General features: G+C 37.5%; 1 protein-coding gene and 1 long non-coding RNA gene across 13 annotated transcripts in view; one reads left to right on the forward strand and one right to left on the reverse strand.

Moving 5' to 3' along the window:
- COBLL1 (cordon-bleu WH2 repeat protein like 1) overlaps positions 1-17,343 on the forward strand; it is a 167,342-nt gene extending 149,999 nt beyond the window's left edge. For 5 of the 10 annotated variants that reach the window (XM_060411126.1, XM_060411124.1, XM_060411128.1 and 2 more), the window contains 4 exons: positions 474-708; positions 1,702-1,796; positions 5,257-6,995; positions 11,237-17,343. In XM_060411126.1, the coding sequence (XP_060267109.1) occupies positions 474-708; positions 1,702-1,796; positions 5,257-6,995; positions 11,237-11,512 (2,345 nt within the window). In that variant the 3' untranslated portion in view covers positions 11,513-17,343. The remainder of the gene's footprint in view (positions 1-473; positions 709-1,701; positions 1,797-5,256; positions 6,996-11,236) is intronic. The other 5 variants (XM_042243796.1, XM_042243798.1, XM_042243797.1 and 2 more) reach the window with 3 other exon arrangements.
- Positions 8,811-27,708, reverse strand: part of LOC121818711 (uncharacterized) — a 95,050-nt gene continuing 76,152 nt past the window's right edge. For all 3 annotated transcript variants that reach the window (XR_009599603.1, XR_006058770.2, XR_006058771.2), the window contains exon 5: positions 8,811-15,092. This is a non-coding gene — a long non-coding RNA (uncharacterized LOC121818711). The remainder of the gene's footprint in view (positions 15,093-27,708) is intronic.

The raw sequence follows: 27,708 nt of genomic DNA on the forward strand, positions 1-27,708 counted from the left end.
GCCATTTCCTTATCCAGGGGAACTTCCTGACCCAGGGATTGAACCCGGGTCCCCCTCATTGTAGGCAGACGCTTTACCGTCTGGGCCACAATTACACTTGTAGACTACCTAAAAATTTGTGTTCTTTTTGTTTACATTTAATGCTATTGGTCTAGGTAAAAGTCATTTAAATTGAAAGACACACTCTTAAATGAAATATATAACTTGAAGTTTATAAGCTTAAATAACCATTTTTTCTACCACAAAGAAAACCTAGAGCGATAGCATATTATTTTTAGAAACGCATGTCTGAGATAATCTGATTATACATTAACATAATTATTCACCATTAGACAAGTATTTTACTATTAGCTTTGAATCAGAATTTAAAAGAGTCCAGCTAATTATTATTTTAAAAATTCCTTCCTTGCCAGAATTGCATTGGATAAATGAGACAAATTAATATCTAGGATTATATCTTCATTTCTTTGTAGCTGGAATAAGCTCTGATTATAGCCTTGAAGAGATAGATGAAAAGGAAGAACTGAGTGAAATGCCTAAAGATGAGGCTGAAAATACTTTTCTGAAGTCACAAGACATTCCTACTGTATCTACTGATATAATAAATACACTGAAAAATGATCCTGACTCAGCCCCTGGCAGTGCTACTGGAGAGTCCTCACAAAACTCCAAAGAAGAAAAACAAGGAACTAGAAACACAGATGAACAGTAAGTAGTCTGTATGCCAGAAGTGGTGGCGGTGCTTTGTTTAACTGAAGAAATGATATTTTAAACACAAGTGAAGTCATTTCTTTAGTTTATACTTTATCCCTTTTACCATCATTAAAAAAATTTTATTCATAGAGTATCTATTTACATGTGGTTGGTTTTAAGTAAAATCAAATCCAATGGTTTTGGGGTCCCTGTGGCAGATAAATCACAACATGTAGTTATTTTGTATAAATATTAGCATTTTTGTTTGTGTTGTGTTTGTTTTGCCTGTTACCTATTTGACCTAAATAAAATATTTAATCTCAATTTGCACCAAATACTCCTAAAGAACTTTCACTGACTGGTTTATAAAACAATTCTGCATATTAGAATATGATGTTAAGCCACTAATCATTTTTACAGTCAATTTTGTGAAGCAGAGAATGCACTTTCCCTTTGGTTCTAGAAATAGAAATTCATAATAAAGTACACTTACATTCTGTTACAAATACCACACTATGAATAAAGATGAAATCAAGAACGTAAAATAAACCATTTTATCAAAGTTTTACTATAATTTGCATGAGATTGTCTCCAAATTACACTTCTCTATCATTAAAAAAACCCAGTAAAGTTAATTCACATTCTGACTTGTCACAAGGTGACCTTGCCAGATGTAAGGGAAATGTCTATGAAAGTAAATTTCATTTAGCTCCTTTTTCTTTCAAAAATAATAATTGATAATAAGAAAAAGATACTCTCTTGGGGAAACTGTCCATTTTACCAAGCTTCTAATATCTTGCTTTGTTACAGGGCCACATATGAAAGCTAATGTTTCATAGCACCATTTCCTCTTAGCTTTATTTTTTCTTTGCTATTAAATTTCCAGTATTTGGCAGAAAAAGATGATTGTTCCAGTCTATCTGTCTTTGGAAATTATTGCCTGTTTTATTGTTGTGTGAGTGTGTGTTTGAATAGTATCATATATAATATATAATATCATTTTTACAGAAGGCCACACATTGTGGTATATAATTCAAGCGACAAAGAGACGGTAGTTGACAGTGTAAGAAACTTTAAGTCACTGGACCCAAACCAAGAGAAAGGTGAGTTCTGTAAGCACTAATAACTAACACTTTCATAGCACATACTATATGCCAATGACCTTTCTTAAACACTTTATATTAGCTCATTTAATGTTGTATATTAACTCATTAATGGGTATTGTTACTTTAGTCCCATTTTACAGATGATTGATCCACGAAGATATTACATAACTCACCTGAGGTCCCACAGTAAATGGTAGACCTCAGATTTGAACTCAGGCAGTATGTGTTCAATATGTGTTGATTCCAGAATTTGCTTCTCACTACCATGTCTTATGATGTTGTTGTTAAATCTTAGAGGTTATCTAACTTAGCTCTGAATCTTACCGATGTATACTCTGTGCATACTTATGATCTGCTTCTCCTTTTTCCTTCTACTGGCTCCCTAGCTCAAGCCTGTTTTATTTCATAGCCAAGTTGATATACCTTGGGTAAAACTTGTCTGCCTGATTTTGCAGGCTCAAGCCATCTAATCATGTAATAAAGTTCACCAGGATTTCCCACTCCTCCCCCAATACCTCCAAATCAAGATAGTTTATTCTTTCTCATGGCATATATGTTTCACTCAGTTCTATCATTAGGCCTATGGGTTATTTTATTATTATCTTTGTCTGGAAAGTAATCTTCACCCATTCAACTATTATCCAAATCCTGCCACTTCACTTATTCTGTTGCTTGACTGCTGGACGCCATGTAGTTCTGTGTCTCGACTACTTGACTAGATTCGACAGTCTTCCATCAGAGAAATTATATCTGATACTTTGTTTCAATTCCTTATGGAACCTAGCAGAATACTGAGATAACAGTTAAAATAAATAGTTAGGATTGAATTTCAGAAAAAAAGATACTGTACAAATTAGAATTGCAGTGAATACACAATGGTATTTTAAGGGGATATGAAGGAAATGGCTTATTCTCAAGTCCAATCTATTATGTTAGTACATAAAACTAGGTTAAGGTCCATAGAAAACATGATATATAGGCTTCTGCTGCTAAGTCATGTCAGTTGTGTCCGACTCTGTGACCCCACAGACAGCAGCCCATGAGGCTCCCATCCCTGGGATTCTCCAGGCAAGAATACTGGAGTGGGTTGCCATTTCCTTGTCCAGTGTATGAAAGTGAAAAGTAAAAGTGAAGTTGCTCAGTTGTGTCCGACTCTTCACGACCCCACGGGCTGTAGCCTACCAGGCTCCTCTGTCCATGGGATTTCCAAGGCAAGAGTACTGGAGTGGGTTGCCATTGCCTTCTCCGGAGATACATAGATACGTATATAAATTCAATAGGTACTGGATTATCCCAATGTCACAAACAAGATAGACAGATGTATATAGATATGACACTTTATATATGTGGTATGTGTTGGTTAATTTGAATATGAATGTCTTTGATTCATTTTCCTTACGGTCAATAACCTCCTGAGATACAAGTGTACACTTATATACTTCTATATAATTTCCCCATTTTTTCTTCTTGACGCAGCTTTTTAACAAAATATATTATGATGGCAATAGCATTTCTATTGAGAAGATATGATTTAAAAGCTGCTTACTGTTTAAAATCATAGTAAAATTAAATCATTTTTGCAAAGATCTGGGTATCATATTAGTATTAGGGTCCCAAGCACATTTCTGTAATAGACTTATTTTGATTTGCACTTGATTTACAATGACCACTGTCAACTCTGGGTGGTTTTTAAAATAATTTGTTATCCTTAGAACTAATTTTATTCTGCTTTTCTTTTTTCTTTAAACCTAAACTGTGCACTTATCTAAACGATCCTTTCATCAGGTGGTTGATGTTCACGTCAGTTTTGAGTAGGGGAAAGTATAGTATAGTACAAAATATACCTTCTCCCTCTACTGGCCATTTCTGAAAAATAGCCTGTCTATTCATTGACATTTTGTTTGCATTATCAGCAGATATGTAGCAGGATAGACAAGCTAATGAATTCAGTAGTGATTCTAGGCCTGACAAACACTGAAATTTTTGAAATTTTGGTGAGAAATTCAGTAGATAATGGTAACTATAACCCACAGAAAATGTGAAGAAGTTCTAAAACCAATAAATCAGGATTTATTATAGGGAATTTCATTTTTAAAATATATTTCCATAATGATATACCTTCTGTTAGAAAGTGTTTCCATTCTGTAACTGGGATATATCTATATTCAGTGGAAAATGAGAAATAAGCAAGAGAAAAGGAAATACATTTAGGCTTCTTTTTTTCATTTCATTTTCCACAGAGGATCCATTTTATAGTTTAGACAGTGAACTTGATCTTATAGGTGAAAGTGAGTGATTATAAAACTATAGAGAAATACTTGACATCTTTCACAATTTGATTTCCAAGGCCCACATTTCACTTGTGCTGTGCAAACTGTCATATCTGAAAGGAGAGGCCACCAAGGATTTTGAAGAAGAGGGCTAGCTGGTTATTCAGAAGAAATGATTCTTCATGGTACTTGACTAGAGGAGGACAGTATATATGAGTCACTTGGCTCAGTCATAAGCCTGTTTCCTTCCAGATGCCTCATTCCAACTCTTTGCCATCATGTTGTTGGCTGGCAACTGTTGGCTTTGTGAACCTAGACACTGGCAAATGATTTTTGTTTTCAGGAGGTCTGAATTAAAATTAAGAGGAAAAGTAGTATTGGGAGAGGGAAGTTTGTTTTCTCTACCTGGATTCTGACATGAGAAAAATAAAGTTATCTTTTTTCACAGAGAAGAAAATAAAAACCCACATGGTTGTTTTTAATGTAGTTGAAACCACCCATGTTGTGACTGAAAACAAAATCCTCTAAAATTATTTAGCATGGACACCTAATTAGTCAGACAATGAACTTAGGCTGTTTTTATTTCAGCTCTTAAAGGTAAGGTTTTGTGGTCTGTCGTAAGTAAAACTCATAACATTAAAAGGGAAACAATCCAAACAAATGCTAAGTATGAAATATAAATACACTAGGGATTATAGAAAAGACAGAATCAAAATAGAAAAACAGAGCAAAAACATTTTTTAAAATTTGTCAGTATCTTTTTGTCATTCTTAATAATGACTGAAATATGGTCTTTACTTAAAATCATAGCTATATTCTATGAGTACTTGTTTTGGGCAATACGGTATCCTAATAAGCATGTTACTGTATCCTAATAAGCATGTTACTGTTACATAAGTGATATATAATACATAGTTTTGTTTTTGACATCTGAGGCTCAAACAGAGTAACATGATGTGGCCCATACAGATTGTAATTAGTCAAGCAGGATTCCTGACTCAGGTCTCTATGATCCCAAAGTCCTTGCCACTTTCTCTGTATGCCATTACCTGTATAATTACTGTATAATTGGTGAGCTGACTATTTATCTGTAGAATTCAAACCAACCTGTTCACTTTAGGGCAGGGTGGGTACTGAAAACTTGCACTTTTCTATTTTTTTCATATACTTTATATTTTTTCTCTCAGCAGATCAACATGAAATAATTGTCATTCCAACAAACAGAGAAAATAATATGAAAAATGGAGTGAGGGGAACAGAAATCAATGTAGCAGGCGTTGCCAAAAATAACAACGTGGACATAGAAGTTGACAGACTATCAAATTATCAGGCATATAAAACTGATACTGCTGGATGTTACAAAGAAAATCTTTCTGTTTCATCAGCACCAGATCAAAACCTGATTCAACCCAGTGCAGAAAAGACAAAAATGCAAGATGCGGCAATTCAGACAATCCCTTCCTGTGACAGTTTTGATGGGGATCAGCAAGATCATAATTTGTCTGACGTCAAAGTTGATGAAAGTGTGCAAACTTCAAGTAACAACAAATCAACTCAACGCTTATCTTTGAGCCCACAAGATTCTGTAGATATCTCAGGAGAATTCAGGAGTCAGGGCCCCCTTGTACATACAGAGGAGCAACTCACCATAAAAGATCCATCTTGTGCAGGTGGTAATGACAATCTTTTGCCTCCTGTAGATGGAACTGATAAAAATTCAACAGCTTCTTATGTAAAGAATTATCCATTTTACAGACAAGATTATATTCCCAAGCCAAAACCTTCAAATGAAATTACAAGAGAGTACATACCCAAAATTGGGATGACTACTTATAAAATAGTGCCTCCCCGATCCCTAGAAATATCCAAAGATTGGGAATCGGAAACCATAGGGTATAAAAATGATCAAGAGATACATACTTTAGGGAAAAAGGACACTTATGAGAATGTGAAAGAAACGACAGTCCAAACAGAAGATCTCCTCATTTCTGAAAGCCCAAAGGAGTCACAAGCAGACCTGAAATCAAAGCCTACCCTGAGAACAGAGCAGCAGATGCAAAGTGAGGAGAGCTTAACCCGCAGCAGAATGGTGAATCCTCTGAAACCTCCCAGAATGACGAGTGACACTGGCACGGCTCCTTTTGCGCCAAAATTGGAAGATATAAACAATATTTTGGAGTCAAAATTTAAATCGCGGGTTTCAAATCCCCACTCCAAACCAAGCGCTTTTTTCTTGCAGATGCAAAAAAGAGTTTCAGATCACTATGTGACATCTGCAGCCGCCAAGAGTGTTCAAGCTGCCTCTAATCCTGCTCCAAAGGAATTAATAAAGAAAGAGGTGGAAAGAGATACAATACCTCCTCCAGAGCCAGCTCTTTCTCCCTTAAGTAAAACTATTCAATCTCTTCCACAGACACACATTCAAAACACTGATGATGATAGCAATCAGAAGCCTACTGAAACCTCTCCTCCTGTGGCCTCTCCGCCGCCTCCACCTCCCCCTCCTCCCGTGGCCGCCCCGCTTCTCCCTCCTCCCGTGGCCTCCCCCCTTCCCCCTCCTCCCGTGGCCTCCCCCCTTCCCCCTCCTCCCGTGGCCTCCCCCCTTCCCCCTCCTCCCGTGGCCGCCCCGCTTCCCCCTCCTCCCGTGGCCTCCAAACCGGTTCCTCTGCCCAAGAGTCAGTTAGCAATGCTGAATCTGAGAACTCTGAAGACTTTTGGTGCCCCACGACCATACTCCAGCTCTGCTCCTTCACCGTTTGCCCTCGCTGTGGTGAAACGGTCACAGTCTTTCAGCAAAAGCCCTACAGAGTCATGCAGCGAGGAGGTCAAGGTTGCCTCTGCCAGAACTCCAACTGATGCAGAGAAAGGGAAGATTCCTTCTGTAAATACATCTGGGAACATGCCACAACTAGGTGTGAGTGATAAGGTAAATGTAACCTTTTATAAAATAGGGGATTCTTATACAACATGACTTAAATGGGTTTAAAAAGCCTGTGTGTTACTTAATTCATAATCTGCAATGAAGATGCTGTAGGGGAAAAAAATGAGTAGTAATACATAGAATCTGATTATTTACTCTCAGTCATTATAATTCATTTAATCAGATATTACTATAAGGTCATTAAATAATCACCTCATTTGCAAATATTTAGTTTCTTTGCTCATACATTTGTATACCGTACTATAGTTCTGACTAGTTTTCTGTGTTTTGCTTATTTCAGTTTGTTGAAAACTTTCCTGGATGTTCTGGTTTACTTTATTTTCTTCTCCAATTCTCCATAATAGCAAAACAAATTGTTGTAATTATATAAAAACATAAGCAGCATCAAAGACTAGATAAAATAACCAAACATATCTCAGCTCTGCACTTTGTCATATACACTCAACCTGAGCTTACCAAATATTGTTATATATAATTTAAATTAAAATCAGTTTAAATATGTAATTTTCTTTTTTTAATATAAATTTATTTAATTGGAGGCTAATTACTTTATAATATTGTAGTGGTTTTGCCATACATCAACATGAATCCACCACGGGTGTACACGTGTTTCCCACCTGAACCCCCCTCCCACCTCCCTCCCCATACCATTTCTCTGGGTCATCCCAGTGCACCAAGCATCCTGTATCATGCATCGAACCTGGACTGGCAATTCATTTCACATATGATATTTTACATGTTTCAATGCCATTCTCCCAAATCATCCCACCCTCTCCCTCTCCCACAGAGTCCAAAAGACTGTTCTATACATCTGTGTCTCTTTTGCTGTCTTGCATACAGGGTTATCGTCACCATTTTTCTAAATTCCATATATATGTGTTAGTATACTGTATTAGTGTTTTTCTTTCTGGCTTACTACTGTGTACAATAGGCTCCAGTTTCATCCACCTCATTAGAACTGATTCAAATGTATTCTTTTTAATGGCTGAGTAATATTCCATTCTGTATATGTACCACAGCTTTCTTATCCATTCATCTGCTGATGGACATCTAGGTTGCTTCCATGTCCTGGCTATTAGAAACAGTGCTGCGATGAACATTGGGGTACCTGTGTCTCTTTCAATTCTGGTTTCTCTCAGTGTGTATGCCCAGCAGTGGGATTGCTGGGTCATAAGGCAGTTCTATTTCCAGTTTTAAGGAATCTATATACTGTTCTCCATAGTGGCTTACTAGTTTGCATGCCCACCAACAGTGTAAGAGGGTTCCCTTTTCTCCACACCCTTTCCAGCATTTATTGCTTGTAGACTTTTGGATCCCTCCCATTCTGACTGGCGTGAAATGGTACCTCATTGTGATTTTGATTTGCATTTCTCTGATAATGAGTGATGTTGAGCATCTTTTCATGTGTTTGTTAGCTATCTGTATGTCTTTGGAGAAATGTCTGTTTAGTTCTTTGGCCCATATTTTGATTGGGTCATTTATTTTTCTGGAATTGAGCTGCAGGAGTTGCTTGTATATTTTTGAGATTAAGTCTTTGTCAGTTGCTTCATTTGCTATTATTTTCTCCCATTCTGAAGGCTGTCTTTTTACCTTTCTTATAGTTTCCTTTGTTGTGCAGAAGCTTTTAATTTTAATTAGATCCCATTTGTTTATTTTTGCTTTTATTTCCAATATTCTGGGAGGTGGATCATATCATAGAGGATCCTGCTGTAATTTATGTCAGAGAGTGTTTTGCCTATGTTGTCCTCTAGGAGTTTTATAGTTTCTGGTCTTACATTTAGATCTTTAATCCATTCTGAGTTTATTTTTGTGTATGGTGGTGTTCTAGTTTCATTCTTTTACAAGTGGTTGACCAGTTTTCCCAGCACCACTTGTTAAAGAGATTGTCTTTTCTCCATTGTATATTCTTGCCTCCTTTGTCGAAGATACGGTGTCCATAGGCGCATGGCTTTATCTCTGGGCTTTCTATTTTGTTCCATTGATCTATATTTCTGTCTTTGTGCCAGTACCATACTGTCTTGATGACTGTGGCTTTGTAGTGGAGCCTGAAGTCAGGCAGGTTGATTCCTCCAGTTCTGTTCTTCTTTCTCAAGATTGCTTTGGCTATTTGAGGTTTCTTGTATTTACATACAAATTGTGAAATTATTTGTTCTAGCTCTGTGAAAAATACTGTTTTCTGTTTTGTTAATTCAGTGTCAACATTCCAGTTATATGTATGTTGACCAAAATATCACTTAACCACCATCTAACCTTCAGTTCAGTTGTGTCCGACTCTCTGCGACCCCATGAACTGCAGCACACCAGGCCTCCCTGTCCATCACCAACTCCCAGAGTTCACTCAAACTCACGTCCATCCAGTTGGTGATGCCATCCAGCCATGTCATCCTCTGTCGTCCCGTTCTCCTCCTGCCCCCAATCCCTCCCAGCATCAGAGTCTTTTCCAATGAGTCAAGTCTTCGCATGAGGTGGCCAAAGTACTGGTTTCAGCTTTAGCATCATTCCTTCCAAAGAACATCCAGGACTGATCTCCTTTAGAATGGACTGGTTGGATCTCCTTGCAGTCCATGAGACTCTCAAGAGTCTTCTCCAACACCACAGTTCAAAAGCATCAATTCTTCGGTGCCCAGCTTTCTTTATAGTCCAACTCTCACATCCATACATGACTACTGGAAAAACCATAGCCTTGACTAGACAGACCTTTGTTGGCAAAGTAATGTTTCTGCTTTTGAATATGCTGTGTAGGCTGGTCATAACTTTCCTTCCAAGGAGTAAGTATCTTTTAATTTCCTGGCTGCAATCACCATCTGCAGTGATTTTGGAGGCCCCCCAAAATAAAGTCTGACATTGTTTCCCCATGTATTTCCCATGAAGTGATGGGACCAGATGCCATGATCTTCATTTTCTGAATGTTGAGCTTTAAGCCAACTTTTTCACTCTCCCCTTTCACTTTCATCAAGAGGCTTTTTAGTTCCTCTTGACTTTCTGCCATAAGGGTGGTGTCATCTGCATATCTGACCTTAGTGATGTACAAAAGGAGAATTTGTTGACTTCATGTTGGATCAACTAAATGATATAATTTGCTAGACTCAAGTAGTATAGTTAGAGGATGCAATTCACAGTATGAATTATGATAATTCCCATGCGATTAAAAAAATACATTGTGTACTTTTTCTGATGTGTTTAAAGAATACTTTCATATTTGTATGACAGTTCCAGAAGTATTTTATGCTACTTTTTCAAACACGCCCAGAGTAACAGAACATTAACCATGTTGCCAAGTAAAGATTTTTCCATAATTTAAAGCAACATTTACCTTGAAAAATATTTCTTTATAGTTTGTATTTTTGTTTATTACTTTGATATCATATCAGGAAGATATATATGATCTAAAGATTAATTCTTTACTTGGGAGCAAAGCCTGTGTTTTTTTTCTTAGAATGGAATACCATTTCTAAACAACAGAAGCTTGATTTAGATAATACAGTTTTTGAGCCATTGCCTGAGTTCTGTTTAACTCATCTTTTATAAAGATATTTATTTGGCAGTTTGAAAAAGACATTTTTAAGATTGTTTGAATACAGTTGCCAGTGAAATCAGTTACTAAATATTCCTTCCTAAGAAGTTTAATTAAAGTTTTGATTCTTAAATTTCTAATATTTATTTTCAGTCTCATGGGAAAAATAAAACATGGGCATCACTTCATCCCAGTGACTTCCAGAAAGACAAAATAAGCTGTTACATAGTCATTAATACTCCTTTATTAGAAGATGTGTTAGGTTCAACCAGTATGAAGTTGCCAATATTTGTCCATTTGTACCATCAAAAATAACTTCATAATACTAATATATTGGAACTATGAAAATGGGTTTGTTTTTGTTTTTTTAAGTCTGTGGATTTTTATTATTACTTTGTCTCTTCTAACTGACTCTATTGGAGAAATCAGGATTATTTCATTTACTCAAGGACAGTAAAATTACCACTGCACTGTGAAACAAAGAGACATATCACTTTTCTTCCTTAGCCTCCTGAGTTCAAAATGAGGGAAAGTAAGGCCCTTGTCTTCCAGTTGAGCCTGACATCAGATATAACTCAGTGGATGAGGAAATAGTTTAAAACACCAGTGTAGCAAATGGGTGTTCTTAAAGAGCTATTGATGATGAAAGTGTTTTGAACAGTGGCCCATTCTTCACCTGGTATTCATATAACATTCACATTTATTTTTACAGGAAAATAACTCTGCGCATAATGAACAGAATCCTCAAATACCATCTCCAACTGACTGCCCGTCGGTCACCCTTAAGAGGCAAAGTTCTGTGACATTCCAAAGCTCTGACCCAGAACAGATCCGACAGAGCTTGCTGACTGCAATTCGTTCTGGAGAGGCTGCTGCCAAACTGAAAAGGGTAAGTTTTCTTTATCAGATGGGTGACATTGGGTTTATTTTCAACAGTGTCAAACTAATACTTAGGGGAAATTGTTTTCTGGCTTTTAAATCTGAATAGGGAAGATGCCAGAAGTTCCTCTTTTATAAGTCAAGGGTCATTTTGAAGCATAAGTTGAGAGTCTAGAGTGTTACACATCCTTAAATCTATGTCAGGTCTATTTTCCAAACACGGGCCAGGTGCAGAAAGCAAGTTTTGCTCATTATTATATAACTATATATAGAAAGTGCCCCGGAAAGTGCCTCTTATTTTAAGAAACTGTGTTAGCACAGCAAGAAAGAGTCTTTCGGAAAGAAAGTCCCTCCTTTACTCCAGAAAAGCTGCGCTATTGTAAGAGCCTGCAAGTTTTCAGTCCTGGCTCCTATAGTAATCAGCTACTACCGTACTGATTGGCTGGTTAATGGGGGAGGAGTTTTATAGGCTAAACTAAAAAAATGAAGGGAAAATCTAGGGAATTTAGATGATACCTAATGCAGAAATTCAAGTTTTAATAATACACTGCGAGAGTCTAGCTTCAACTGACATGAGAGCAAGGTAACACACTCTGTTCTGGAAAGCATCACAGGGAGTTATTACAGATGAGTTTCCTCTCTGTCGTTCTCATCCTCTGAAACAGGATGTAGTGAAGCCTTAAGCCTGGCACCATGACTTGGACTTCCCAGAGGCTGCAGTCTCCCCTAAATGTCTTTCTTGTTCCCCTTAGTCATCTTGGTTGCAAGTTCCTCAACACCAAGACAAGAAAAGTACTCATTATTTCACTGACTCCCTAGGCATTTCATTTTGTGAATTGCTTTTCTAATCATTTTAGAAGCTATTTAGAGAAAAGTAAGAGACTTGTTGAGCAAATCACTGAACTCAACAAAAATGAAATTTGCGAAGGAACAGGAATGCTGCAAAGATAAAAAAAGGGGAAGGCATTCGTGAACGTCAGTCAGCTTCCTCGTGGGTTTCAGTGGAGCCCTGAGTGACGGCCGTTTGCCCAGAGGACTTAGCATTCCCATCTGGGCACACATGGTGGGTGACAAGGCAAAATATTGTGTGCTGTCAGGAGTGGAGGAAACACAAAGGAATAATTCAGGGGGGTAGGTCTGAATTTCGTAGATTATTTGTAGAATTTGAGTTGAGTCCCAGGCAGCAAACAACAGCAGCAAAAAAGGAATATTGAAATTGGTATTTCACAGGTCATGACATTTATACTTTTGGGGGGAAATATGTTCCTGTAAATAAATTGTGCATTCTCATTCATGAAAATAATTCTAATTCTGTTTCTAATTTTATAAATTAGAGTTTCAAAGTTCTCAATTCAGTAAATTTGATAAGCATTTTTTAAAAACAAAAATACCAAACACTGTACTAGATACTGAGGATACAAAATTGAGTCAAATGAAGCCTCTGCCTTCTGGGTGTTCAGAGCCAGGGATCCTCACGCTCACGGCAGAATAGAAAATAACTGCAGTATCTTTGTATTAAATCAGTGGATGTATTATTAATAATCAGTTTCAATGAACTAATTGCAAAAAATAATGCATTAAGTTGGAAATGCCTTTTAGGCCAACAGAATCATATAGGCAGGCAGCTGTATACTTGGTATGTTATGGGCCCTGATTTGGCAGTCTCTTCACAGATAAAGCTCTCATTGCTTCCAGAACGAGCTGGATGTGAATCAACACAGAAAGCAGGCCCTAAATGATGATCCTATAATTGTATCCTATTTATTACTCATTACTTTAGGTTCTATTGAATCTAAATTTTATCTCTTTCAGTAGGAGGTTATTGATAGCTCTGACTCTATATAATGCCAGCTCCTAAATTCTGTTTAATGAAAATCCCTTACATAATCCTTTTGCTTCCTCTAAAGAAAGACATGGGGTCTAGTGGAGTTTATCATATCTATATGCCATGATTAACATCTTCACTTCTAGTTATATATGCTAACAATGTGTTTCAATGTGCCAAGACTCAAGAATATTGTTTGTAATAGCTCCAAATACATATAACCTTAATATCCAAAAATGGTGGAATAAATAGTGGTATATTTAAAGCATGGACTATCAAATGGCAATAAATTAGATAAGATATACTAAAGATAACAATGTAGATATGTGTAAAGATATGTGTAAAGTTGACAGCATGCAAAACTGAATTATATAGTGATACATGCATAGGTGGCAATTATTCCTAAGTGTTGGGAAATAATTACAAAAGTCACAATAGGGTTACTTCCAGAGGGGAAGGAAAAGGGTTGTTAGAGGTTTATTGGAGCAAGACTGGAACACAATTTAAGAGGGAACCAAAAAAATTAGTAATCAGGATAAATATTGTTTCTTTTTTTCCAAGATAAATATATCTTAATGCAAAAATCCATGATAAAGTCAAAATTTTAAATAAAGACAAGATCAGGAGGGAGCTGGAGGTATTCTTTCTCTTGACCTGGGTGGTGGGCTACATATATGTCCATTTTCATTGTGCTGTTCAATGCACATCTCTGTACATGTATTATATTTCAAAAAATTGCAGAAGGTGGTAGAAACAGACACAAGGCTCTAATTTCTTACGCTTTTTTCCTTTCTTACGCTAATTTCTTTCTTGTGCTTAAGTCCCATATTTCTGTGCTGTTCTGAACATGTCTCTTGGTTTGTTTTAAATTCTAACATTTCTTTTATAGAACAACAGTTATAGTGCCAAACAAAATCTCCAGTGATTTTGACAGTGGGTTTAGACTGTTCATCAGAAAGTTGGCTCTGTGTTTGCCTGTATCTTGGCACCCAAATGTTCACTTTAAGTCCAGGTACCAACCTGCCTTATGGCTCTTGTTCATACTTGAGCAATTAACCTTCATTATATAGTTGGTTCACATTAGAACAATTATCTAGTTGATAGCTCTAGTGTAAATGTAGTCATGAATTTTCATGTTTCTGAAGGCTTTTTTTTTTCCTGCACCTTACCCCCATCTCAACCTGCATATAATCATGGTGATTTGTCTTGTCTTCATATAAAGCATTACTACATCCAGCATAGTATTTTATAAAATGTGTTTGATGTTAAGACATACGTATCTGTTTTTGTGCTGAGTTGCTCAGTCGTGTTGGATTCTTTGCGACCCTGTGAACTGTACCCTGCTAGACTCCTCTGTCCATGGGATTTCCCAGGCAAGAATACAAGAATGGGTTGCCATTTCCTACTCCCAGAAGCTGTACAGTGCAGCCAAAACAAAAAAAAGACTACACAGAATTTGTGTGAAAGAACCATAGCTTATTTGCTCCTTATTGGTAGACATTTAACTGGATTCTAGTTTTTTATCCTATAAACGATGTTACAATGAGCATCTTTATTTGTAGATATTTAGAGCCATTTGTATCTTTTTTTAATGCTTAAACCAAATTTTCTTTTACTTTACAAAGAATGTGAGAACTTCAGTTTTGGCAAGAATTACAAAAATAACCCCTCACACACAGACTTTTCAGACCAAGACCGCATAGCAAAAAGCCATTACCTGTCTGTTGGCTGCACTTGGAAAGTAATCCCACACAAGTACTGAAAAGCATGCAGACAGGTGTTCTTCCTCTGGTGGCAACTTCTTTTCCTTAGCTGTTTTGTTTCAGGTGGATGGTTGTCAACCATTCTACTCCATCCTGGGTTCCTAAGATAGTCAAGAAAATTGATTAGTTTGGATTACTTAACTTTGTTTAGTAAAAGGCAACAAATGAAGCACCAGGAAACCAAAGCCAACTAAATTTGCCAATTTTATTTTCCTTTCCACTAACTTACTCTGTTGCTAGGCAGAATCTGGCCTTTTGTACTTCAGTTCTTTGCTTGGGAGAAGAGGATAATGTTTGGTTAGGAAGCTAAGCTAGTCAAATTATAATCAAGAGATAAATCAATTATCTTAAAATATTGTTATATTTTACATGTAATATTTTAAAATACTATACCTGCTTACTATGTAGAATCCAGATAATTTTTTTCTACATTCTTATAATGTTGGAATTTCAAGCTATTTAGGAAATTGATTTAGTGGTTTTTATTTACTTACAGCTTATAAACAGGAAACTTTGCCATAGAATTTTGGAACTTAGGAATGTATTTGCAGTTTTGGCAAAACAGTCACAAGTTTGACATTTTTAGCCCTTCAAATGAAGGCGTTTTAAAAACCAAAGCTATTTTTTCTTATAAATAAGGGGTACCTGGGAGAGAGTAACTTCAAATTAATATCATCAATATGAAAATTACAGAATTCATTGCTCTGTGGGGATTCACTATGTTTTTCTACATTCTCCAATGTACTTTGAGGGAACCAGAACTAATCTAGCTAAAAATGCGCTTTAACAGCTTGGCCTGCAGTCTGTTTATGCTCTTGTCCTTTGAGTTGATTTGGTAATTTTGTAAAGACTAAGATGTGTTAATGGATTATTTAACTTGTTTGTTGTAGAAATAACTAATTTTTAATTTCATGGTAGAATGAACATTTATTCTTGATTATTTGAAATTTATTGAATGACATGAAATTTTAGTATTAAGCAGAAATTAAAATGTTGGTAATTGATGAAAATTCACAGACAGCTGTCCAATTTTACATTGATTGCTGCAAAGTGTGTTTCTTTCTCTTAGGTTACAGTTCAATCAAATACAATATATGTGAATGGAAAGTCAAGACTCAGCCGTTCTGTGTCCCTTGATTCCCCGGGTAACCGTTAAATGTTGCCCTGCCATGCCACACTTCACCACCTCTGCTGCGCAGAACAACTTCATACTGATGGAGAATGTTAGCAAATGTATATTGAGATATACACTAATATATTATCTATTAAAACCTAAGAATTTGTGCTGTGACTTTTAATGCCAAAAGAAGAATTATCAGAATTTATAATTTATAATAATAAGTTTGGCCTTTTTTGCCTTAAGAACTGAATGTGCTGCTTCAGAACTTTAAGACAAGGTGTTGATAACTCATTTCTTCAAATGAGAAATAGTCACTTTTTGTTGATTTCATTTATTTTCCACTTATTAACACATTATCTACAATGGTGACTTAGACAAAAGGATAAATTAGGATTCAGACTTATTTATGTGACACCTAAATAGCTAGGCAAACATAGATCTGACATTTGCTGTCTCAATGTTACAGTTTAATTGGAAATGTTTTTAAGTTATATTAAAGCCTGTTTGTGCTGAAAGTTTGATCTAGAAAACTAATGATATCAATAAGTATATTCAGTTTAACAGTTAATTTCAATGATGAATCACTTAGTGTGCAGGTCTTATCTTGCACATTCTTTATGTAATTACAAAATCAGTGTCAAGTTTATCAAAAAGCTCATAGTATTTTAATATTTTATTAACATGGACACTTAAGTTTTTTAATCTTTAGAACTTAAGTTGCTCAAGGAGAATTTTAAATATTTTCTGTATATAATTATAACATTATTGTCACACAGATTTTGCACATTTTATGTGCCAGAAGCCTTAAAATTCTTCCTGTGAAAATGTTGATATATTGTGACAGTTATTTCAAATTCGATATGTAGAGAAGAATAGGGGTTAGTTTATGTCCATATTGGAAAACTTTAAAAGATTACTTGGAGGTTTCAGAAATCCTGGTTTTAATTATAGTGATAAAGTCATTATGTAGTTCAGACGCTAATATTCTAAATAATACATATTTACATTAAAGTTAAAATTGTTAAGCAAAACAATGCCTAACTTGTTGGCTTGTAACGATTCTGGGATCTGAAGCTTGTTGATGTTCTGTTCCTACCTGAAGAATTTAATTGCTTGCTTATTCTAAATGCCTTGTCAAACAAACTGATGTTACATTAGTTACTGGGATATCTGCCTCTTTGGAAAATATGTTGATTTTTCCCCTGTTTAATAAAAGCAAGTTATATATTTGGGATGCTTTTTTAAAATGCAGTGTGTGTCAATCAGGTATTTATACATTTCACCTGATTTCATCTCCATCAGCCAGTAAATATACTGAGACCATGCATTCATCAGGGCTCTCTAGTATACATAAGCCCACATGTTCAAACTCCAAAAACCACCACCACCACCACCACCCACACATTCTAACTTCAAAATGCATAACATGCTTGGCAGAGTTTCTGACACAGAGAGAGTACACATTAGGTTAAATACTGCTGCTATTACCTTGAATCAGACTTGAAGAGACGTACATATATGGAAACCTGTTACATCATTATAAACCAATAGGGAAAGGAGTGACTTTTTTGAAAAATTGTGTTTGATTATCCTCTTAGAAAAAAAATAAATTTGGATTCGTACCTCAAACTAGGAACAAATATATTTGAGTTAAAGTTTTGAGATTAATATTTTAAAACTTAAATGAATATATTCAACATTTTTCAGACATCAGAATAGGCAAATTATTTAAGACAAAGGCACAGTCATAGAAGATATACATTTACAAATATTAAAAGGTATATGTACATTAAGTACTATAAAAGTGAAAAAGTAACCCACAAAGCATTTATTGTATATAAGGATTAATTTATAAAAATGTAAAAATCCCTAAGATTCATGAAACTACTACCCAATAGAAATACGCACACACTGAAAACAAAGGTATTTCTTACAAGAGCAAATCTGAAAGGCTAATAAACATATGGAAAAATACTCTGCACTAATAATCAAGGAAACACAAGTTACAAACCCAAGGAAGTGTACCATATCACACCCAAAATGTAAGTTTCAAAATAGCAAATGTTGTCAAGGACAATGAAATAATGAAGACTTTTTTTTTACTGTTGGTGGCAAAGTAAACTGGTACAACCATCAAATGTTCAATATTTAATAAAATTAAAGACCTCTTACCATGTTACCTTAAGGAAGTACTTATGTGTGTGCTTGTGTAGATGCCAAGTTGCTCAGTTATGTCTGATTTTTGCAACCCTGTGGACTGTAGCCCACCAGGCTCCTCTGTCCATGGGATTCTCCAGGCAAGAATATTGGAGTAGGTTGCCATGCCCTCCTCCAGGGGATCTTCCCAACCAGGGATTGAACCTGCATCTGTTTTGTCTTCTGCATTGACACACAGGTTCTTTAACACTAGCTCCACCTAAGAAGCGCTATGTGTGTGCTTGAGACATAAAAATGTTCATGGCAGCCTTATATATAAGCAGCAGAAATGAATTCTAACTGACATTCAACACTGATAGTATATTCATACAATAGATTTCTATACAACAGTGAAAATGAATAGTTACGCATATCAACTTAGATACATCTCAAAAATAATGAAGAAAAGTTGTGGAACAATGCTTGTTTTATGATGCGAGTTATATAAAATAAATGCAAAGTGATACTATGTATTATGGCTATAAATACAGAAAAACATAGAATACACATGTTTGCTAGTGGGAATCAAGAAATGAAGACTGGATTGGGGAAATTTATAGGAAGCATCAATTGTAGTCATTTTTGTTTTGCCATACATTGACATGAATCTGCCACGGGTGTACATGAGTTCCCAATCCTGAACCCCCCTCCCACCTCCCTTCCCATATCATCTCTCTGGGTCATCCCCGTGCACCAGCCCCAAGCATCCTGTATCCGGTATCAAACCTAGACTGGCGATTCATTTCTTACATGATAGTATACATGTTTCAATGCCATTCTCCCAAGTCATCCCACCCTCTCCCTCTCCCAGAGTCCAAAAGTCTGTTCTATACATCTGTGTCTCTTTTGCTGTCTCGCATACAGGGTTATCATTACCACCTTTCTAAATTCCATATATATGTGTTAGTATACTGTATTGGTGTTTTTCTTTCTGGCTTACTTCACTCTGTATAATCGGCTCCAGTTTCATCCATCTCATTAGAACTGATTCAAATGTATTCTTTTTAATGGCTAAGTAATACTCCCTTGTGTATATGTACCACAGCTTTCTTATCTATTCGTCTGCTGATGGACATCTAGGTTGCTTCCATGTCCAGAAAAATAAATGACCCAATCAAAAAATGGGCCAAAGAACTAAGCAGACATTTCTCCAAAGGAGACATAGAGATGGCTAACACACACATGAAAAGATGCTCAACATCACTCATTAACAGAGAAATGCAAATCAAGACCACAATGAGATACCATTTCACACCAGTCAGAATGACTGCAATCCAAAAGTCTACAAACAATAAATGCTGGAGAGGGTGTGGAGAAAAGGGAACCAACCCTCTTACACTGTTGGTAGGAATGCAAACTAGTACAGCCACTATGGAGAACAGTGTGGCAATTCCTTAAAAAACTGGAAATTGAACTGCCTTATGACCCAGCAATCCCACTGCTGGGCATACACACGGAGGAAACCAGAATGAAAGAGACACATGTACCCCAGTGTTCATCACAGCACTGTTTCTAATAGCCAGGACATGGAAGCAACCTAGATGTCCATCAGCAGATGAATGGATAAGAAAGCTGTGGTTCATTTCTTTTACAAACTGGTTTGAAAACAAGTTTTACTCCAGATTTTAGCATACTTGAAATAGTTTGTAATAAGGATATTTTTTAAAGATCACACAGGACTTAGGGGGATATGTATGAACCATGAATACACATACATTCTGAAAAAAGTTCCCTTATCCACACTATTTTTGAGAAAAGCATGTGCTACATTCTCTCCCCAATTGGGAAAGGACGTGAAAACTAGTGAAAACGATCCATATCCTTAAGTGACAACAAAATGAAGACACAGGAGTGAGTCAGAACTTTCAATTTTCGTATTTAATTTTTGGCATCTAGGCATTTTTTGCTTTTTCCTTTTTCCCTCCATCAGGTTATTTCTTTATAATACATATTTTTAGAAGCAACTTTATATTTATTTTCATCCTGAATTTGGGGCATCTAAGTATTTTGCTTTTCATTTTCCGCCAGTTTTTCTCTTTACAATGCATATTTTTAAGTTACACAGAGTCTATGTAAATTATAGGGTATGAACTGAGATACCCTCTTTTCTGTCTCCAGCATCCCACTCCCCTCTTCAGTGATAACCAACATCAATGTTTTGATATGAATTCCTATATGTAGATATTTATATCCAATATATAGGTTTGTTTTGGGCTTTTGTATTTTTACAGGGTTTGTTTTTGTTACTGTTGCTTTTAAGATTTAATACTATTTAGCATCATGGCAACCCACACTCCAGTGTTCTTGCCTGGAGAATCCCAGGGACGGTGGAGCCTGGTGGGGTCTGTGGGGTTGCACAGAGTCGGACACGACTGAAGCGACTTAGCAGCAGCAGCATCTTCGCTTTGTGCCAGCGATGTTCTGGAAGAGCTTTTCCATTCGCTCATACAGATCTACCCTATCATGCTTCAGTTTGCTGTTCTATTATTTGCTTCTTGCTGTGGTACACAGTTCTGTCGAGAGTTAAGATACTTGGGTTCAAATCATATGTCTGCCATTTATGAATCATGGGGATTATTTTATCTGTGCCTCTTTACCTATGAAAAATTGAATTAGTAAACTTACCTCATGGTGATGGTTGTAAAGTGAAGTGAAAGTTGCTTAGTCATGTCCAACTCTTTGCCACCCCATGGACTATAGAGTCCATGGAATTCTCCAGCCCAGAATACTGGAGCACTGGAGATCCCTTCTCCAGGGGATCTTCCCAACCCAGGGACTGAACCCAGGTCTCCAGTGTTGTAGGCAGATTCTTTACCAGCTGAGCAACAAGGAAGTCCAAGAATACTGGAATGGGTAGCCTATCCCTCCTCCAGAGGAGCTAAAACTACCTGTATTAAATACTACTATTAGTGAACAGGTATTATTTATCTAATAATCTAATCTATTTCCCATCCTCCTCAAGAGTGACCTTCCCTCTCATTTTAAGATCAGATCTGGCTTTGGCCTGAGACACCAGAATCCACACTCTGCTAGTTGGTCCAAGTCCTTGAATGAGACCAGCCATTCTCCTGAGACCTAATGTTGCTTGTCCTTGAAACTTAAAAGAATTGCAGTTGATACAATTATTTGTCTAGTGCCAGTTCATTTCTTACCCACTACTAGTAGAGACAAAAAACCACAAGAGTTAAGAAACTCATCATTTTTTACTATTCATTGTCTGTCATAAATGTCTTCAAAGAAAAGGGAACTTGCAATTAGGGGTCACAATGAAGATTTCCATGAATAGAATGTTTTTCTTAGATGATATTTTATGTAAAAATAGCTAATTTATGTAGTGTTTGAGTTTACACAGAACTTTTATATTATTTGATCCACACAAAGAAATTGCTACTTTACAAAGGTCACACAACCAGACAAGTGACCGAATCCCACATCTCATTTCCAGTCTGCTGTTTCCTGTGGCCAAACTGTGTAAATGATGGAGAATCTGGGGCTAGATTTCAAAGGACACTCGATTAGGGACCTACTTGTTCCAGATCTTCAGTTGGTCTTGCTTTTCTCTTAAATGTTACCACTTTCCTGCCAGTTTTCTTCCTTAACACCTCAGACTCTTCATATGGATAGATACATTTTGTTTATGGCAAGAAAAAATGCCACCATGTGCTCTCTCAAAAGAATTTTCTGACAGGTATTTCAAGAGAAATTGTGAAACATTCTGACAATTTGTGTAGAACTGTTGGCATTTCTGCTTCCACAAACTGGAGAAATTCATTTGGATGCCTCACAAATTACTCATCTTGCAGCAAAAGTGCTAGAATTCCAAACTTATAGTTTTCAAGTCAAGGCATCTCTTTACCTCCCAACTGATCCTTATGTTCCTACCCACTCCTTGTGGTAGATGGCAGTGATGGCCCCGATTCTTTACCACATCTGCATCTACACCTTTTGCCACATGACTTTGTACTTCCTTTCACTAAAGAGACATGGCCCATTTCCCCACCCAGAGAAATAGGTTTCGTGACTAATAGAATGAGGTGAAAATGACGCAGTGCCCGTTCTGAGACCAGATATCCAAGGGTGCATGTTTTTGCTTGCTCTTCCTGTGCCTGAAATGCTGCTGTGAGACATCTCTGGGTTGGCTGAATGGTCCTTAAATTAAGGATGCGCGATGCAGAGAGCAGTGCTACCAACTGAGGTCAGTCTACAGCATTCAACAGTCAGAGCCCTAGACATGAGCAAGTTCAATCAAGATTAGCAGGGCCACAGAGCTGCCCCTGGTATGTAAGCAATCAATATTTACCAACTAGCGATGCCCTCAAGGTTCCATGGTTGACTGTTATACAGCATTAATGTGGCAATAGATTCAATACATCCTTTTAAACAAATATACATGTGACTGCAACCCAAAATATCAATTCATCCAATTGGTTCAGATTCACACGCCCTATTTTCCCCAGAGTTCCACACGTTCTTTACTAAATCCATCAAAAATATACCTCGGAATCTCTCTTTAGCTCCCAGCTGGCTCAAAAAATCATTCTAACTTAAAAATTCCTTTATTACTGGTGGTACAGAAATATTTTCTTTCTCTTTCTCACCTCTTGATTTATCTTCAGAACTGGGAGAATGAGAGATCCAATATCAAAGAGATCCACAACCCCCTTAGAAACTCTTTGGACTTGTTTTTTATACAGTTGCCAAATAAAATAAAGATTCCCCAGCTAAATATGAATTTCAATGATAAACAATGAATTATTTTTAAGTCTAGGCATGTCCCATGCAATCTTTGGGAGATACACTAAAAAATTAATCACTGATCTGAAATTTAAATTTAACTGGACATCCTATATTTTTCTTTGCCAAATCTGGCAACCCTACTCTTTCAAGAAAGTCTAGAAGGAGGATATGAAGCATCCCACATGTGGGGAAAGGAGAGAGCAGGCCCAGCCGAGTCAGGAAACTGGAAAGTGACCTTGTGGAAGAGTGACTCAACCTTTATTCTCTTTGGTAATTCACCATCAGAGAAACCCTCAGGTGGTAAATAGGAAAAGTTTCATTGAATAGTTCACAGTGAAGAAACCCTGTGGATGACTTCTGTTGGTAGACTTTAGATACCTCCTAAGTCATCAGGAAATAATACACTCGCAAAATTCTGCTAGAGATTGGCAAAGATGGCAGAGTAGGAAGACAGTGAGCTCACCTCTTCTCACAAGTCCACCAAAATTATAACTATTTGCAGAACAACAATCAATGAAAAATACCACAGCCTACCATGAAAGACCCTCTATGATTAAAGGCATAAGAAGGCAATGAGCCAGGTAGGAGGAGCAGACTCATGATACCACCCAGTCTCATACCCCTGGGTGTGTAACCCACAAGCTGGAGAATAATTCTATTGCAAAGATCCTTCTACAGGAATGAGAGTTGAGCCCCATGTCAGTCTCTCCAGCCTTGGCCTCCCGCATTAGGAAGACAAGCTCTCTTTGCATTTGTCTCTGAAGGCCAGCAGGGCTTAATTTCAGGAGCCCCACAGGACTAGGGGCAAGAGAGACTTCACTCATAAGGGGTGCTGACAAAATTTCACGTGCACTGGGACCCAGAGTAAAAGCAGCAATTTGATAGGAGGCTTTCCTGGTGGCTCAGATGGTAAAGGATCAGTCTGCAACACGGGAGACTCAGGTTTGATTCCTGCATTCGGAAGATCCCCTAGAGAAGGGAATGGCAATCCACTGCAGTATTTTTGCCTGGAGAATTGCATGGATAGAGGAGTTTGGTAGGCTGCAGTCCATGCGGTGGCAGAGTCAGACACGACTGATCGACTAGCGCTTTCACTTTTGCGTCAGACCTACAGGTGGGTCTCGGAGAGTATCCTAGGGAGGTGGAGGGTGGCTGTGGCTAACCCTGGGGACATTCAATTTGGGAACTGGGACACACTGCTGAGAGCCATGTTGGGACCCTCCCTCTAGTTTATCAGTGCCAAGACCCCACCCAACAGCCTCTAGGCCTGTAGCCTAGGACGCCTCAAATCAAATAACTTAAGTGGGCAGGGAAACACCATGTCTTTTGGCAGGCAGTCTGGCTAAAGACTTCTTGAGCTCAGGGCACCTCTACACATCCCTCTAATATGACCCTGCCCAGCAGAGGACTAAAACCCAACTCAGCCCCACAGTGGGGAGGCACCGGTGCTGCTTCCAAGAGGGATGCACTAGTGCCTAGACCAGCCTCACCCAGAGGGCAGACACCAGACATAAGAAAACCATAATCTTGTAGCCCACAGACCCAATTGGCCTAGAGAAGGCCAGCCCTTTCCCTGGGACCCCAGCCCTACCCACTAGCAGGCCAACACAAGCTTCAGGACACCCAGGACCCCATATCCAAAGGTGTCAGGAACAGTCCCTTCTCCCACCAGCGATCTGAACCCAGATCCAGGACCCCTGAAAACTATAGGACCTGGTTGTGCCAGCTGTAGTCCAGCACTAACCCCATGATCTGGCTTCACTCTCCAGTGAGCAGGCAACAGCTCTTGAGTCTTTTGAACCCTGATTTCACACACTATTGAGCCAGCACTGGCCTAGGATTCCCCAGGGCTCTGCAGCAAGCTCTTCCATGACTCGGCCCCACTAACCGGCAGCATCTGCACAAAGTAGTACATGGCAATCAACTGGGCTATGGGCCAGTCCAGCTTACCAGGCCACTGACATAATCAGCCTGTCACAAAAGAAGAACCCATGCAGCCCTCTGAGAGGAAACCCCTGGAACAAATAGCTTAGGTGATGAGAGGGGAGTGGGCTGCTAGAACACACAGAACGTCTCCCACAGGAGGCCACTCCTCCAAGGCTGAGAAACATAACTAACTGACACCTACATAAAAATACGAATAGCAATGTAAGCAAAATAGGGCTGCAGGGGAACATGGTTTAGACAAAGGAACCAGATAACACTCCAGAAGAAAAACTAAGTGAAGTGGAGATAGGCAGTCTACCTGAAAAAGAGTTCAGAGTAATGATAACAGAGATGATCAAAGAGCTTCGGAGAAGAATGGATCCACAGAGCAAGAAGTTAGACAGTTTTAAACAAAGAGAAAAAAGTAAAAAAAACAAACCTAGGCGGGTGAAAAGATACAGTAATTGCAATGAAAAATACACTAGAAGGAATCAACAGTAGACTAAATGATACAGAGGAACCTATCAGTGAGCCGAAAAACCGAGTCACGGGAATCACTGCCTTTGAACAGAAGAAAGAAAAGAAAATGAAAAGAAGTGAGCACAGCTTAAAAGACCTCTGGGAAAACATCAAGTGCACTAATATTTGCATTTTAGAAGTCCCAGAAAGATAAGAGAGAGAAAGGACGTAGAGAACATATTTGAAGACATAATAGCTAAAAAGTTCCCAGACCTAGGAAAGAAACAGTCACCCAAGTCTAGAAAGTTCAGAAACTAGAACCTTCTCTAAAACTATCACTAAAAATAAACTCAAAATGGATTAAAGACCTACATGTAAGATTGAATACTATAAAACTACTAGAGGAAAACATAACCAGAACACTCTTTGACATAAACTGCAGCAGCGTCCACCTTCTAGAGTAATAAAAACAAAAATGAATAAATAGGACCTAATGAAACATTAAAAAAAAGCTTTTTCAGAGCAAAGGAAATCATTAAAAAAAAAAGACAATACATGGAATGAGAGAAAATATTTGCAAGTGGAACAACCGACAAGGGATTAATCTCCAAAATATACAAACAATACATGCATTTCTATATCAAAAAACCCAATCAAATAATTGGCAGAAGATCTAAATAGACATTTGTCCAAAGAAGACAGACAGATGACCAAAAAGCACATGAAAAGATGCTCAACATCACTAATTATTAGAGAAATGTAAATCAAAGCTACAATGAGGTAACACCTCACACTGGTCAGAATGTTCATCTTCAAAAAGTCTACAAAGAGTAAATGATGGAGAGGTTGTGGAGAAAAGGAACCCCTCCTACACTGGTGGAGGGAATGAAATTGGTAGCTATTATAAAAAATAAATGGTCCAACAATCCCTACTGCTGGGCATAAATGCAGAGATATCTATAATTCAAAAAGATACATGCAGCCCAATGTTCATTATAGCACGATTAATCATAGTCAAGAGACAGACACACAGTAAGAGCCCATGACAGAGGACTAAAGATGTGGTATATATACAATGGAATATTACTCACTGTAAAAAAAAGAATGAATAATGCCATTTGCAGCAACACGGGTGGATCTAGCGATTATCATACTAAGTGAAGCAAGTCACATAAAGACAAATATCGTATGATATCACTTACATGTAAAATCTAAAAATCACACAAATGACTTTATTCACAGAAGAGAAACAGACTCACAGACTTGGAAAACAAACTTATGGTTACCAAAGGGGAAAGGTAGAGGGAAGGAAAAATTAAGAGTCTGGGATTAACATATGTATACTACCATATTTAAAATCAACAAGGACCTACTATAAATTATATAATATATATATTAAAAATATATAGTATAATTTATATACTACCATATATAAAATCAATAAGGACCTATTGTACAGGGTAGTGAACCCTACTTAATATTCTATAATAACTTATATGGGAAAAAAATCTGAAAAAGAATGATTATTTGTACATGTATAACTAAATCACTTTACTGTACAATTGAAACAAAACATTGTAAATCAACTATAATACAAAAATTAAATTTTGTACCTGTGGTGGATTCATATTGATGTATGGCAAAACCAATATAATATTGTAAAGTAATTAACCTCCAATTAAAATAAATTTATATTAAAAAATTTTTTTTAAAGGGAGAACCCTCATATATGGTTAGTGGAAATGCAAATTTGTTCAGCCACTGTGGAAAACAGTATGGAGGTTTCTCAAAAAAATCACAAAGAGAACTACCACACTAACGACAATTTCACACCATGGTTCAGTTCGGTTCAGTTCACTCACTCAATCGTGTCCGACTCTTTGCGACCCCATGAATAGCAGCATGCCAGGCCTCCCTGTCCATCACCAACTCCCGGAGTTCACTCAGACTCACGTCCATCGAGTCGGTGATGCCATCCAGCCGTCTCATCCTCAGTCATCCCCTTCTCCTGTCCCCAATCCCTCCCAGTATCAGAGTCTTGTCCAATGAGTCAACTCTTCTCATGAGGTGGCCAAAGTACTGGAGTTTCAGCTTCAGCATCATTCCTTCCAAAGAACACCCAGGGCTGATCTCCTTTAGAATGGACTGGTTGGATCTCCTTGCAGAGAGTTCAAGGAACTCTCAAGAGTCTTCTCCAACACCACAGTTCAAAAGCATCAATTCTTTGGCGCTCGGCTTTCTTCACAGTCCAACTCTCGCATCCATACATGACCACTGTA

Source organism: Ovis aries, chromosome 2, assembly GCF_016772045.2.
Source record: "Ovis aries strain OAR_USU_Benz2616 breed Rambouillet chromosome 2, ARS-UI_Ramb_v3.0, whole genome shotgun sequence".
Lineage (NCBI taxonomy): Eukaryota > Metazoa > Chordata > Mammalia > Artiodactyla > Bovidae > Ovis > Ovis aries.